The sequence below is a fragment of the Manacus candei genome, unplaced genomic scaffold (assembly GCF_025592945.1).
Source record: "Manacus candei isolate 608988 ecotype Guabito, Panama unplaced genomic scaffold, ASM2559294v1 h1tg000036l, whole genome shotgun sequence".
In the NCBI taxonomy this organism is placed as follows: Eukaryota; Metazoa; Chordata; class Aves; order Passeriformes; family Pipridae; genus Manacus; species Manacus candei.
The window spans coordinates 950,451-963,897 of record NW_026138084.1 but is presented as its reverse complement, the minus strand read 5'-3'; the positions used below and the strand labels follow the sequence as shown (position 1 = coordinate 963,897).

At 59.9% G+C, this 13,447-nt stretch overlaps 1 protein-coding gene and 1 long non-coding RNA gene across 2 annotated transcripts in view; both read right to left on the bottom strand.

The window, feature by feature from the left end:
• Nucleotides 1–13,422, bottom strand: part of LOC127473503 (pineapple eye protein-like) — a 32,721-nt gene extending 19,299 nt beyond the window's left edge. Inside the window, exons 1-10 of the mRNA XM_051793177.1 lie at nt 13,153–13,422; nt 12,964–13,055; nt 12,777–12,878; nt 12,496–12,620; nt 12,256–12,418; nt 12,063–12,169; nt 11,737–11,850; nt 11,414–11,604; nt 10,739–11,241; nt 1,359–2,027 (exon numbers count right to left, since the gene is read on the bottom strand). Coding sequence (XP_051649137.1) covers nt 1,410–2,027; nt 10,739–11,241; nt 11,414–11,604; nt 11,737–11,850; nt 12,063–12,169; nt 12,256–12,418; nt 12,496–12,620; nt 12,777–12,878; nt 12,964–13,055; nt 13,153–13,195 — 2,058 coding nt within the window. The 5' untranslated portion in view covers nt 13,196–13,422 and the 3' untranslated portion in view covers nt 1,359–1,409. The remainder of the gene's footprint in view (nt 1–1,358; nt 2,028–10,738; nt 11,242–11,413; nt 11,605–11,736; nt 11,851–12,062; nt 12,170–12,255; nt 12,419–12,495; nt 12,621–12,776; nt 12,879–12,963; nt 13,056–13,152) is intronic.
• On the bottom strand, nt 9,109–9,798 carry LOC127473520 (uncharacterized). Its single transcript, XR_007905479.1, has 3 exons — nt 9,692–9,798; nt 9,294–9,404; nt 9,109–9,194 (listed from the first exon to the last, which is right to left on the bottom strand). It is a non-coding gene; the product is annotated as an uncharacterized LOC127473520 (long non-coding RNA).
• Nucleotides 13,423–13,447: the final 25 nt, after the last annotated feature.

Genomic DNA, 13,447 nt, shown 5'->3' with positions numbered 1-13,447 from the left:
TGGGAAGCTGCTCTGGGATGACCCCAATGTTACCTGACTGTCAGGGCTGGAGCTGCTCGTCTTTTGTGAGAGGGATTTGCCTGTCGGTTTGTATGGAGTTTGCTCGTAGTGGGGTTGATGGTCTCCTATTCCTTGGTGTTGTCAGAAGAGTCCTTCATGAGAGCAACAAGCTCTGGGTCTTAACTGGACGCTGTGAGGGGAAGCAGGAGGGTCAAGGCTGCTCCAGGCCCTGGATAAGATAGGCCAGAGCAGTGTCTCCAGTCCTCCTGGAGCAGACAGGCTCTGCCAAGCCAACCCTGGACACCCCTTGCCAGGCCCAGGGGCACAAGGCCCAGGGTCAGCAGGGTGCTTTGCCTTTTACCTGTGCCCAGGCCAGCACAGCCATCACATTCCCAGCTGGTTATGATGTCCCTCAGGCCAGAGCACTGTCCTGGGGTGTCCTTGGCAGCACAGGAGGAGCACAGGAGCAGTTCCCAGGGCCTGGAAAAGCAAACGGGTTCATGGAGGTGCTGAGCTCTTCTCCTGGGTCCTTCTGCTTCAAGCCCTGCAGAGCCCTGGGGTGCAGCTTTGGCAACTTACCCCTCCTCTGCCTCCTGCCTGCCTCCTGGAAAAAGGCACTCCCTGGCATCGCAGTGCCTGTGTCTGTCTCCGAGCTGGGCAAATGCATTAAAGTGCTCCCCTCATGGTGGTCTGATGGGAAAAGGAAAACTGATGAGCTCCCTCTGCCCTGGCATTGGGCAGGTGCAGGGTGTCCCTGCTCTTCCCGCTGTGCCATCCCAGCAGGAGATGGTGGCCCCGCTCTGGCCACAGATGCAGCAGCTCTGGAAAGAGCAGAGCAGCCCCATCAGCTGCAGCCTCAGGGCCTCCTCCTTGTCCCAGAGCTGGTTGGAAGGGCTGGGCTTTCTTGCTTGGGTTCTGGGCTAAGCTCCAGCAAACCTCGTCTGGCACAAATCTCCCTGCTCTTCTCAGGCTCTCACCTTCTGTGCCACCTGGGAGACTACATCTAGGATAACAGTTGGCAGAAAGCCCTGGAGTCCTACTTGATCATCCTCATTGTGCAGAGGAAGGTGGCTGGCAAAAAAACCGTAGAAAAAACGACACGCACTGATGAGGAGAGAGTGGCAGGGACTGCCTGTCAGAAAGTGGAGGGAGCCCACAGAGCAACTCACCAGGCAGAACTCGTGGGCACGGATCCCATTTATCTGGAGTTTTTATCGGTAGATGTCCGGGTCAGCCTCTGATTGTCCACACAGCAGGCATGCTGGAGGGGAGAGAGACAAAGGCCCCGGGCATGGCACCTGTACTGCCCGCCCCGACAGCCCCTCTGCCAGGCTGAGGGAGGGGCACTTTGCTCTCACCTGGCTCCCTCCCTTCGGGGGCCTCCTCCTTCCTCTCTGACATGTAACGCATCAGTGGGGAGTCCCTGTCTCACCGTCTGAGCGGTGAGTGGGGCTCCCAGCACTGGGTGCTCTATCACGCCTCCCATCACGGCGACTTCTGGATCTGTTGGATGAATTTGAGGTCCGACGCTGCCGGCGGGAGTGCTGTTCCCTTTGGGAAGTCCTGGCTGCTGTCTCCCTTGAGTTTCGCCTGCCAGCACTCGGTGCTGGCGTGCAGTTCCTGTCAAGGGGACTTCTGGAGCGGCCAGATGGATTTGAGGTCCGACTTTGGCGGCGGGAGCTACTTCGCCTGCGGGATGTCCCTGATTCTTCCTGGCTGGGCCTGCGCCTCCCAGGACTTGGTGCTGGGACATGGCTTCTGTCACGGCGACTCCTGGACCGAAGGTGTGGATTTTGCGGCCGACGTTGCTGGCGGGAGCGGTTTCGGCTGCGGGATGTCTCTGATGCTTCCTGGGTGGAGGTGCAGCTCCCAGCCCTTGGTGTTCTCACATGGCTCCTGTGACGTCGACTTCTGGACCGAAGGTGTGGATTTTGGGGCCGACGTTGCTGGCGGGAGCGGTTTCGGTTGCTGGATGTCTCTGATGCCTCCTCGCTGCGGCTGCGCCTCCGAGGACTTGGTGGTGGTGGCAAACAAATCCTGTCATGGGGACTCGGGGACCGGAGGTGTGGCGAACATCTCCTGTCGTAGGGACTCGGGGACCGAAGGTGTGGATTTTGGGGACGACTTTGCCGGCGGGAGCGTCTTGGCCTGCGGGATGTTCCTGATTGTCCCTGCCTGGGCCTGCACCTCGCAGCAGTTGGTTCCAGCACGTGGCTCCTGTCATGAGGACTTCTGGACCGATGCTGTGGATTTTGGGGCCGACTTTGCCGGCGGGTGCGGTTTTGCCGGCGGTCAGGCCTCCGACTGCGAGAGCAGCTGCTGTCCTCAGTTTCTGGGATGTTGCTGCGGGATGGCCTTGATGTTACCCAACTATAGAGGCTGGGGCTGCTCATCTCCTCTGAGGGAGATTCCAGAGACTGCTCTGATGCTGCCTGTTGGCTGGTGCTGGGGGTGATGGTCTCGTCTTCTGTTGACACAGCAGGAGACTCCTCCATGAGTCTAGCAAGGATTGAGAATTCACCGGAGGCTGTAAGGGGAAGCAAGGAAGGTCAAGACCGCCCCAGGCCCAAGGCAGAATAAGCCAGAGCAGTGCCCCCAGCCCTCCTGGAGCTGACAGGCTCTGCCAAGACCACCCTGGGCACGCACTGCCAGGCCCAGGGGCACCTGACCCAGGGGCATTCAGGTGCTTTGCTTCTTACATGTGAAGCGCTCAGCACAGCTGTCACAATCACAGTTGTCCGTGCAGACTGTCGTGCCACAGCAGTGTCTGCGGATGCTCTGGCGAGCACAGTTGTCACATTCCCAGCTGGTTGTGCTGTTCGGCACACTGGAGCAGTATCTGTGGGTGCCCTCGGCAGCACAGGAGGAGCACAGGAGCAGTTCCCAGGGCCTGCAAAAGCAAACGGGTTCATGGAGGTGAGGACAAAGTGTCCAAAGCATGGGATTATCTGGCTGAGCTCTTCTCCTGGGTCCTTCTGCTTCAAGCCCTGCAGAGCCCCAGGATGCAGCTTTGGCAACTTACCCCTCCTCCTCTGCCTCCTGCCGGCCTCTTGAATAAAAGCACTCACTGGCATCGCAGTGCCTGTGTCTCTCTCCTAGCTCAGCGAACGCATCATTCTCCTCCCATGTTGGTGGTCTGATGGAAAAGGAAAACTGATGAGCTCCCTCTGCCCCAGCATCGGGCAGGTGCAGGGTGTCCCTGCTCTTCCTGCTGTGCCATTTGCAGCTCCTACGGGAAGCTGAACCCGGGACTCACAGAACAGGGCAGGGCCAGGACTGCTGGGGCAGGCCCTGGCACGGCACAGCACTTGCACCCCTGTGTTGTGAGCCAGGCAGAAGGACACCAACCTGAAGGGGATTCGGATCCCCAAGGTGAACATCTCCCCGAGAAATGCCGGCCTGTTTCTGCAGATGGGGCACTGGAGGGAGGAAAATCCAGAGCGCAGAGCCTGTCCCTGCAGGACAAACACAACAGCCAGAGTGAGGCCCTGGTGCTGCTGAGCCCCCGCTGTGCCCCCCGGGGTGAGGGAACCACTCCTACTTGAATACAGTCCCTGTGGAACCACGTGGTTTTACAGGCTGGGCACACCATGGTGGTGAACGTCTTTCTGTCCTCCACAGGCTCCATGCAGATGAGGCATTGGGTGTCCGGCTCTGGAGTTGCCTCCACTGCCTGCTCTGGCCTGTGTGTGGGGCAGTAGGAGCTGAGGGGAAAAGGGGTGAGTGAGGTGAGAAGTGCTGGGCCCTTCCCTGGTGGTGGTGAGAAGGGGACAGGAGGTACCTGTACGGTGTAATGAACTGGGTGACACAGCCTCCCTGCTTGGCACAGGGCAGGTGGAAGCTCAGCTCACAATCTGTTTCACAGCAGGAGATGGTGGCCCCGCTCTGGCCACAGATGCAGCAGCTCTGGAAAGAGCAGAGCAGCCCCATCAGCAGCAGCCTCAGGGCCTCCTCCTTGTCCCAGAGCTGGTTGGAAGGGCTGGGCTTTCTTGCCTGGGGTCTGGGCTAAGCTCCAGCAAACCTCGCCTGGCACAAATCTCCCTGCTCTTGTCAGGCTCTCACCTTCTGTGACGCTCGGTTGACTGCATGTAGGATATCCCTTGGGAGAAAGCCCTGGAGTCCTACTCGTTCGTCCTCTTGCTGATCAAGGAGGCTGGCAAAATACTGCAGGAAAACGACACGCACTGATGAGGAGAGAGTGGCAGGGACTGCCTGTCAAAAAGTGGAGGGAGCCCACAGAGCAACTTACCAGGCAGAACACGTGGGCACAGATCCCATGTTTCTGGATTTTATCTCCACAGATGTCCGGGTCAGCCTCTGACTGTCCACACAGCAGGCATGCTGGAGGGGAGAGAGACAATGGCCCCGGGCATGGCACCTGTACTGCCCGCCCCGACAGCCCCTCTGCCAGGCTGCAGGAGGGGCACTTTGCTCTCACCTGGCTCCCTCCCTTCGGGGGCCTCCTCCTCCCTGTCTGACATGGTGACTGTCAGCGGTGGGTCCCTGTCCTTGGAACACCGAGGTCTCCTTCAGGTGCTCCTCCACTGGTTCTGAGGCAGAAGTGAGATGAGTTTGCAACACAAGGCCAGAGCCCTGAGGCGTAGAGCCCCCTGACTCCCTGGTCAGCCCTGTGTGAGCCCGGTCTCTCTCTGCTGCCTCCTCCTGTCGTCTGGTTGAGGAACACCGAGGTCTCCTTCAGGTGCTCCTACACTGGTTCTGAGGCAGATGTGAGACGAGTTTGCTACACAGGGCCAGAGCCCTGAGGCGTAGAGCCCCCTGACTCGCTGGTCAGCCCTGTGTGAGCCCGGTCTCTCTCTGCCGTCTACTCCTGTCGTCTGGTTGAGGAACGCTGAGGTCTCCTCCAAGTGCTACTACACTGTAGTGCAAAAAAAGCGAGAGGCGTTTGGAACAGAGGGGCTGTCCCTCCTCTTCCTTCTCCTCTCGTTGTCAGGTAACACTGACACTGGGCCTGAGCCCAGAGTCCCGTTTTGTGCCCTTGGCCTCACGGGTCACAGTGGCCACTGTGACATCAGCACCCTGCACCTGAAATACGGGCAGGGATGGCCCCAGCTCCCACCACCCACTGTGAGGCAGCCCCTTGGTAACCGAGGTTCCGAGGCGGGTCCCGAGCCCTCGGTACCCACAGAGCCGGGCGGCTGCTGCTGCAGCAAGAGCAGGGTCAAATGCCAGGCCCTGGGGCAGCCACCGAGGACTGTTGGGCAGCCACTGTTGCACAAAAAGTGCTGTTCAGGCAGTGCCACTCCAGGGCTCCGGCCCTGGCCAAGGCAGATCTCTGCTCCTGCCCCTGGCACAGGGAACACTGCCAGCACATCAGGGATGCTGATTCCCCAGCAGAGGTGCCTGAGGACTGCAGGAAAGCTGACATCACTCCAGTCTTCAAAAAGGGCAGCCAGATGGACCCAGGAGATGACAGGCCCATCAGTGTCACCTCCATCCCCAGAAAGGGGACAGAACAGCTCATGCTGCATGTCATCTCTAAGCCTGTGGAATAAAAGGAAGGGGAGATCATGCTTGACCAGTCTCCTAGCCTTCTCTGCTGGAGTGACTGGCTGGGTACATGAGGGGAGAGCAGTGCCTGTTGTCTGCCATGACTTCAGCAAGGCTTTTCACCCTGCCTCCCAGAACACCCTCCCAGGCAGCTCAGGAAGTGTGGCTTAGATGAGTGGACCCTGAGGGGGTTGAGACCTGGCTGAATGGCAGAGCTCAGAGGGTTGTGAGCGCGGGGCTCAGTGCTGGGGCAGCCTGGTTTGACCGGTTGCCCGGTGACCTGGCAGAAGGGACGGAGAGCACCCTCAGCACGTTTGCTGATGATATGGACTGGGAGGAGTGGCTGAGGCACCACAAGGCTCTGCTGCTGTCCAGCGAGTCCTGGGCAGGCTCAAGCTTTGGGCACAGAGGCACCTAGTAAATAGCAAAAAAATCTGGTAGCTGGGTCTTTGTCTCGCTGCCTGAATTCAGGCTGGCAGGCAGATTTTAAACCAGCACAGGGCATAGCTGCCCCTTGTGTAAGCACCACACTGCAGCGCAGATTAGAGCCGTAGAAGGGTAGAAGGCTTGGGGTTGGGAGAGCCCTTTAAAGGCCACCCCATGCAAATCCCACAGTGTCGGGGCTTCCACAGGCAGCCCCAGGGCTCTGGGGAGGGCACAGTCCACAGATGTGCCTGGGGGACAAGGCTCCTGTGCTGGAGCCTCTGTGGAGCTGCTGGGAGCCGGATGTTTTTCCTTGAGCTGCTTGGAAGGGATGGGGTTTCTTTCCTGGGCTCTGGGCAGGGCGCAGCTCTGATGTCCTGTCCCACCCGGCAGGTTTGGGAAAGGTCGATGGATAACCTCCGGATGGCGCACGGTGCAGTTTTTGCCTCCAGGGCAGCGAAGCCCAAGGCGCGGCACTCGCCTCTCGCCGTCCTCTCCTGCGCTCCGTTGCGGGGGACCGTCCCCCGCTCGGGCCCACGATCATTTCGGTACCCAAGTTCCGCGCCCGCGCTGCCCTCGGTGCCAGAATGTTCCCGACGCTTTCCCGGGCTCGCGGCGCTCCCTCGTGCCCGAGCGCCGCCGCTCCAGCGCCGACCGCGGCCGTTCCCGAAGCGCCGGCCGTGTGCGGGGAGGGCGGGAAGGCTCGGGGCGACTGAGTGCGGGGGCTGCCCCGGGCAGAGCTCCCCCTGCCATCCCAGCGCGCTCCCGGCGGGCACTTTGGAGCCAGGCAGCCATTCCTGCGGGCTCTTCGAGCGGGAAGCGGTCGCCGCTGGGTCACAGCCCACACATGTGCCTGGGGAAGAGGCTGCCCCGGCAACACCGCCATGTGCGGGCAGCGGGGGCCGCCGTGAGGGGAACCCCGCCCTGGCACCGCCGGGGCCGCCCTGAGGGGAACCCCGCCATGGCACCGCCGGGGCCGCCCTGAGGGGAACCCCGCCATGGCACCGCCGGGGCCGCCCCGCACAGCCGGGCTGCGGCTGCCCACACCTGAGGGGAACCCCGCCATGGCACCGCCGGGGCGCTCCTGCCCCCGGGCCGCCGGCAGCAGGGACAGGACGGCGCTGCCAACACCCCGCCACTGCTTCCCTGCCTTCAGTTCATCAAGGCGGTGGCACCGCTGCATTGCAAAACATTCCAAACGTCTCCCTTGCAACACCAAGGGGAAACCATAGAATAGGAAGGAAAGGAAAGCTGTGCCAAAAGCCAAGGGGGATGAAAGGGGAACCTGAACAAAGATACTACTAAGCCCTGGGCTTTACAATAGCCTCCAATGTGTCAGGTGAAACATTAGGATGAAACAATCTACTAAACGCTGCGACATCGGAAGTGCCATTTGCATAATTTTGCAAATACACAAAAGTATTTTAAAAAGCAGTCCTATACATTTATTGAAGTGATTTGATAAGTTGCTGACAGAACCGGTTTCACGTCTGTGGTGTTCTTCATGCTTCCTGGCTGGGGCAGCATCTCCCAGCACTTGGGGCTGCCACACGGCTCCTGTCACAGCAACTTCTGTTGATAACAGCTGGGGTTGCACAGCCATCACATTCCCAGCTGGTTATGATGTCCCTCAGGCCAGAGCAGTGCCTGGGGGTGCCCTTGGCAGCACAGGAGGAGCACAGGAGCAGTTCCCAGGGCCTGCAAAAGCAAACGGGTTCATGGAGGTGCTGAGCTCTTCTCCTGGGTCCTTCTGCTTCAAGCCCTGCAGAGCCCTGGGGTGCAGCTTTGGCAACTTACCCCTCCTCTGCCTCCTGCCTGCCTCCTGGAAAAAGGCACTCCCTGGCATCGCAGTGCCTGTGTCTGTCTCCTGGCTGGGCAAATGCATTAAAGCCCTCCCCTCCTGGTGGTCTGATGGGAAAAGGAAAACTGATGAGCTCCCTCTGCCCTGGCATTGGGCAGGTGCAGGGTGTCCCTGCTCTTCCTGCTGTGCCATCCCAGCAGGAGATGGTGGCCCCGCTCTGGCCACAGATGCAGGAGCTCTGGAAAGAGCAGAGCAGCCCCATCAGCAGCAGCCTCAGGGCCTCCTCCTTGTCCCAGAGCTGGTTGGAAGGGCTGGGCTTTCTTGCTTGGGGTCTGGGCTAAGCTCCAGCAAACCTCACCTGGCACAAATCTCCCTGCTCTTCTCAGGCTCTCACCTTCTGTGCTTCCCAGGAGACTACATCTAGGATAACCCTTCGGAGAAAGCCCTGGAATCCTACTTGATCATCATTGTGCAGAGGAAGGTGGCTGGCAAAAAAACTGTGGAAAAAAAGACACGTACTGATGAGGAGAGAGTGGCAGGGACTGCCTGTTAAAACATGAAGCAACTCACCAGGCAGAACTCGTTGGCACAGAGCCCATTTATCTGGATTTTTTCTCCACAGAAGTCCAGGTCAGCCTCTGATCTCTGACACAGCAGGCATGCTGGAGGAGAGAGAGACAGTGGCCCCAGGCATGGCACCTGTAGTGCCTGCCCCGACAGCCCCTCTGCCAGGCTGAGGGAGGGGCACTTTGCTCTCACCTGGCTCCCTCCCTTCGGGGGGCTCCTCCTCCCTGTCTGACGTGGGATGTGTCAGCGGTGGGTCCCTGTCTCACCAGCTCCCAGCACTGGGTGCTCTAACACGGCTCCTGTCACGGTGACTTCAGGATCTGCTGGATGAATTTGGGGTCTGACACTGCTGGTGGGAGCGGTTTCACCTGCAGTCAGGATTCCGACTGCTGGAGCAGCTGCTGTCCTCAGTTGCTGGGAAGCTGCTCTGGGATGACCCCAATGTTACCTGACTGTCAGGGCTGGAGCTGCTCGTCTTTTGTGAGAGGGATTTGCCTGTCGGTTTGTATGGAGTTTGCTCGTAGTGGGGTTGATGGTCTCCTATTCCTTGGTGTTGTCAGAAGAGTCCTTCATGAGAGCAACAAGCTCTGGGTCTTAACTGGACGCTGTGAGGGGAAGCAGGAGGGTCAAGGCTGCTCCAGGCCCTGGATAAGATAGGCCAGAGCAGTGTCTCCAGTCCTCCTGGAGCAGACAGGCTCTGCCAAGCCAACCCTGGACACCCCTTGCCAGGCCCAGGGGCACAAGGCCCAGGGTCAGCAGGGTGCTTTGCCTTTTACCTGTGCCCAGACCAGCACAGCCATCACATTCCCAGCTGGTTATGATGTCCCTCAGGCCAGAGCACTGTCCTGGGGTGTCCTTGGCAGCACAGGAGGAGCACAGGAGCAGTTCCCAGGGCCTGGAAAAGCAAACGGGTTCATGGAGGTGCTGAGCTCTTCTCCTGGGTCCTTCTGCTTCAAGCCCTGCAGAGCCCTGGGGTGCAGCTTTGGCAACTTACCCCTCCTCTGCCTCCTGCCTGCCTCCTGGAAAAAGGCACTCCCTGGCATCGCAGTGCCTGTGTCTGTCTCCGAGCTGGGCAAATGCATTAAAGCCCTCCCCTCATGGTGGTCTGATGGGAAAAGGAAAACTGATGAGCTCCCTCTGCCCTGGCATTGGGCAGGTGCAGGGTGTCCCTGCTCTTCCCGCTGTGCCATCCCAGCAGGAGATGGTGGCCCCGCTCTGGCCACAGATGCAGGAGCTCTGGAAAGAGCAGAGCAGCCCCATCAGCTGCAGCCTCAGGGCCTCCTCCTTGTCCCAGAGCTGGTTGGAAGGGCTGGGCTTTCTTGCTTGGGGTCTGGGCTAAGCTCCAGCAAACCTCGCCTGGCACAAATCTCCCTGCTCTTCTCAGGCTCTCACCTTCTGTGCCACCTGGGAGACTACATCTAGGATAACAGTTGGCAGAAAGCCCTGGAGTCCTACTTGATCATCCTCATTGTGCAGAGGAAGGTGGCTGGCAAAAAAACCGTAGAAAAAACGACACGCACTGATGAGGAGAGAGTGGCAGGGACTGCCTGTCAGAAAGTGGAGGGAGCCCACAGAGCAACTCACCAGGCAGAACTCGTGGGCACGGATCCCATTTATCTGGAGTTTTTATCGGTAGATGTCCGGGTCAGCCTCTGATTGTCCACACAGCAGGCATGCTGGAGGGGAGAGAGACAAAGGCCCCGGGCATGGCACCTGTACTGCCCGCCCCGACAGCCCCTCTGCCAGGCTGAGGGAGGGACACTTTGCTCTCACCTGGCTCCCTCCCTTTGGGGGCCTCCTCCTTCCTCTCTGACATGTAACGCATCAGTGGGGAGTCCCTGTCTCACCGTCTGAGCGGTGAGTGGGGCTCCCAGCACTGGGTGCTCTATCACGCCTCCCATCACGGCGACTTCTGGATCTGTTGGAGGAATTTGAGGTCCGACGCTGCCGGCGGGAGTGCTGTTCCCTTTGGGAAGTCCTGGCTGCTGTCTCCCTTGAGTTTCGCCTGCCAGCACTCGGTGCTGGCGTGCAGTTCCTGTCAAGGGGACTTCTGGAGCGGCCAGATGGATTTGAGGTCCGACTTTGGCGGCGGGAGCTACTTCGCCTGCGGGATGTCCCTGATTCTTCCTGGCTGGGCCTGCGCCTCCCAGGACTTGGTGCTGGGACATGGCTTCTGTCACGGCGACTCCTGGACCGAAGGTGTGGATTTTGCGGCCGACGTTGCTGGCGGGAGCGGTTTCGGCTGCGGGATGTCTCTGATGCTCCCTGGGTGGAGGTGCAGCTCCCAGCCCTTGGTGTTCTCACATGGCTCCTGTGACGTCGACTTCGGGACCGAAGGTGTGGATTTTGGGGCCGACGTTGCTGGCGGGAGCGGTTTCGGTTGCTGGATGTCTCTGATGCCTCCCCGCTGCGGCTGCGCCTCCGAGGACTTGGTGGTGGTGGCAAACAAATCCTGTCATGGGGACTCGGGGACCGGAGGTGTGGCGAACATCTCCTGTCATAGGGACTCGGGGACCGAAGGTGTGGATTTTGGGGACGACTTTGCCGGCGGGAGCGTCTTGGCCTGCGGGATGTTCCTGATTGTCCCTGCCTGGGCCTGCACCTCGCAGCAGTTGGTTCCGGCACGTGGCTCCTGTCATGAGGACTTCTGGACCGATGCTGTGGATTTTGGGGCCGACTTTGCCGGCGGGTGCGGTTTTGCCGGCGGTCAGGCCTCCGACTGCGAGAGCAGCTGCTGTCCTCAGTTTCTGGGATGTTGCTGCGGGATGGCCTTGATGTTACCCAACTATAGAGGCTGGGGCTGCTCATCTCCTCTGAGGGAGATTCCAGAGACTGCTCTGATGCTGCCTGTTGGCTGGTGCTGGGGGTGATGGTCTCGTCTTCTGTTGACACAGCAGGAGACTCCTCCATGAGTCTAGCAAGGATTGAGAATTCACCGGAGGCTGTAAGGGGAAGCAAGGAAGGTCAAGACCGCCCCAGGTCCAAGGCAGAATAAGCCAGAGCAGTGCCCCCAGCCCTCCTGGAGCTGACAGGCTCTGCCAAGACCACCCTGGGCACGCACTGCCAGGCCCAGGGGCACCTGACCCAGGGGCATTCAGGTGCTTTGCTTCTTACATGTGAAGCGCTCAGCACAGCTGTCACAATCACAGTTGTCCGTGCAGACTGTCGTGCCACAGCAGTGTCTGCGGATGCTCTGGCGAGCACAGTTGTCACATTCCCAGCTGGTTGTGCTGTTCGGCACACTGGAGCAGTATCTGTGGGTGCCCTCGGCAGCACAGGAGGAGCACAGGAGCAGTTCCCAGGGCCTGCAAAAGCAAACGGGTTCATGGAGGTGAGGACAAAGTGTCCAAAGCATGGGATTATCTGGCTGAGCTCTTCTCCTGGGTCCTTCTGCTTCAAGCCCTGCAGAGCCCCAGGATGCAGCTTCGGCAACTTACCCCTCCTCCTCTGCCTCCTGCCGGCCTCTTGAATAAAAGCACTCACTGGCATCGCAGTGCCTGTGTCTCTCTCCTAGCTCGGCGAACGCATCATTCTCCTCCCATGTTGGTGGTCTGATGGAAAAGGAAAACTGATGAGCTCCCTCTGCCCCAGCATCGGGCAGGTGCAGGGTGTCCCTGCTCTTCCTGCTGTGCCATTTCCAGCTCCTACGGGAAGCTGAACCCGGGACTCACAGAACAGGGCAGGGCCAGGACTGCTGGGGCAGGCCCTGGCACGGCACAGCACTTGCACCCCTGTGTTGTGAGCCAGGCAGAAGGACACCAACCTGAAGGGGATTCGGATCCCCAAGGTGAACATCTCCCCGAGAAATGCCGGCCTGTTTCTGCAGATGGGGCACTGGAGGGAGGAAAATCCAGAGCGCAGAGCCTGTCCCTGCAGGACACACACAGCAGCCAGAGTGAGGCCCTGGTGCTGCTGAGCCCCCGCTGTGCCCCCCGGGGTGAGGGAACCACTCCTACTTGGATGCAGTCCCTGTGGAACCACGTGGTTTTACAGGCTGGGCACACCATGGTGCTGAAGGTCTTTCTGTCCTCCACAGGCTCCATGCAGATGAGGCATTGGGTGCCCGGCTCTGGAGTCGCCTCCACTGCCTGCTCTGGCCTGTGTGTGGGGCAGTAGGAGCTGAGGGGAAAAGGGGTGGGTGAGGTGAGAAGTGCTGGGCCCTTCCCTGGTGGTGGTGAGAAGGGGACAGGAGGTACCTGTACGGTGTAATGAACTGGGTGACACAGCCTCCCTGCTTGGCACAGGGCAGGTGGAAGCTCAGCTCACAATCTGTTTCACAGCAGGAGATGGTGGCCCCGCTCTGGCCACAGATGCAGCAGCTCTGGAAAGAGCAGAGCAGCCCCATCAGCAGCAGCCTCAGGGCCTCCTCCTTGTCCCAGAGCTGGTTGGAAGGGCTGGGCTTTCTTGCCTGGGGTCTGGGCTAAGCTCCAGCAAACCTCGCCTGGCACAAATCTCCCTGCTCTTGTCAGGCTCTCACCTTCTGTGACGCTCGGTTGACTGCATGTAGGATATCCCTTGGGAGAAAGCCCTGGAGTCCTACTCGTTCGTCCTCTTGCTGATCAAGGAGGCTGGCAAAATACTGCAGGAAAACGACACGCACTGATGAGGAGAGAGTGGCAGGGACTGCCTGTCAAAAAGTGGAGGGTGCCCATGAAGCAACTCACCAGGCAGAACACGTGGGCACAGATCCCATGTTTCTGGATTTTATCTCCACAGATGTCCGGGTCAGCCTCTGATTGTCCACACAGCAGGCATGCTGGAGGGGAGAGAGACAATGGCCCCGGGCATGGCACCTGTACTGCCCGCCCCGACAGCCCCTCTGCCAGGCTGCAGGAGGGGCACTTTGCTCTCACCTGGCTCCCTCCCTTCGGGGGCCTCCTCCTCCCTGTCTGACATGGTGACTGTCAACGGTGGGTCCCTGTCCTTGGAACACCGAGGTCTCTTCCAGGTGCTCCTGCACTGGTTCTGAGGCAGAAGTGAGACGAGTTTGCAACACAGGGCCAGAGCCCTGAGGCGTAGAGCCCCCTGACTCGCTGGTCAGCCCTGTGTGAGCCCGGTCTCTCTCTGCTGCCTCCTCCTGTCGTCTGGTTGAGGAACACCGAGGTCTCCTTCAGGTGCTCCTACACTGGTTCTGAGGCAGATGTGAGA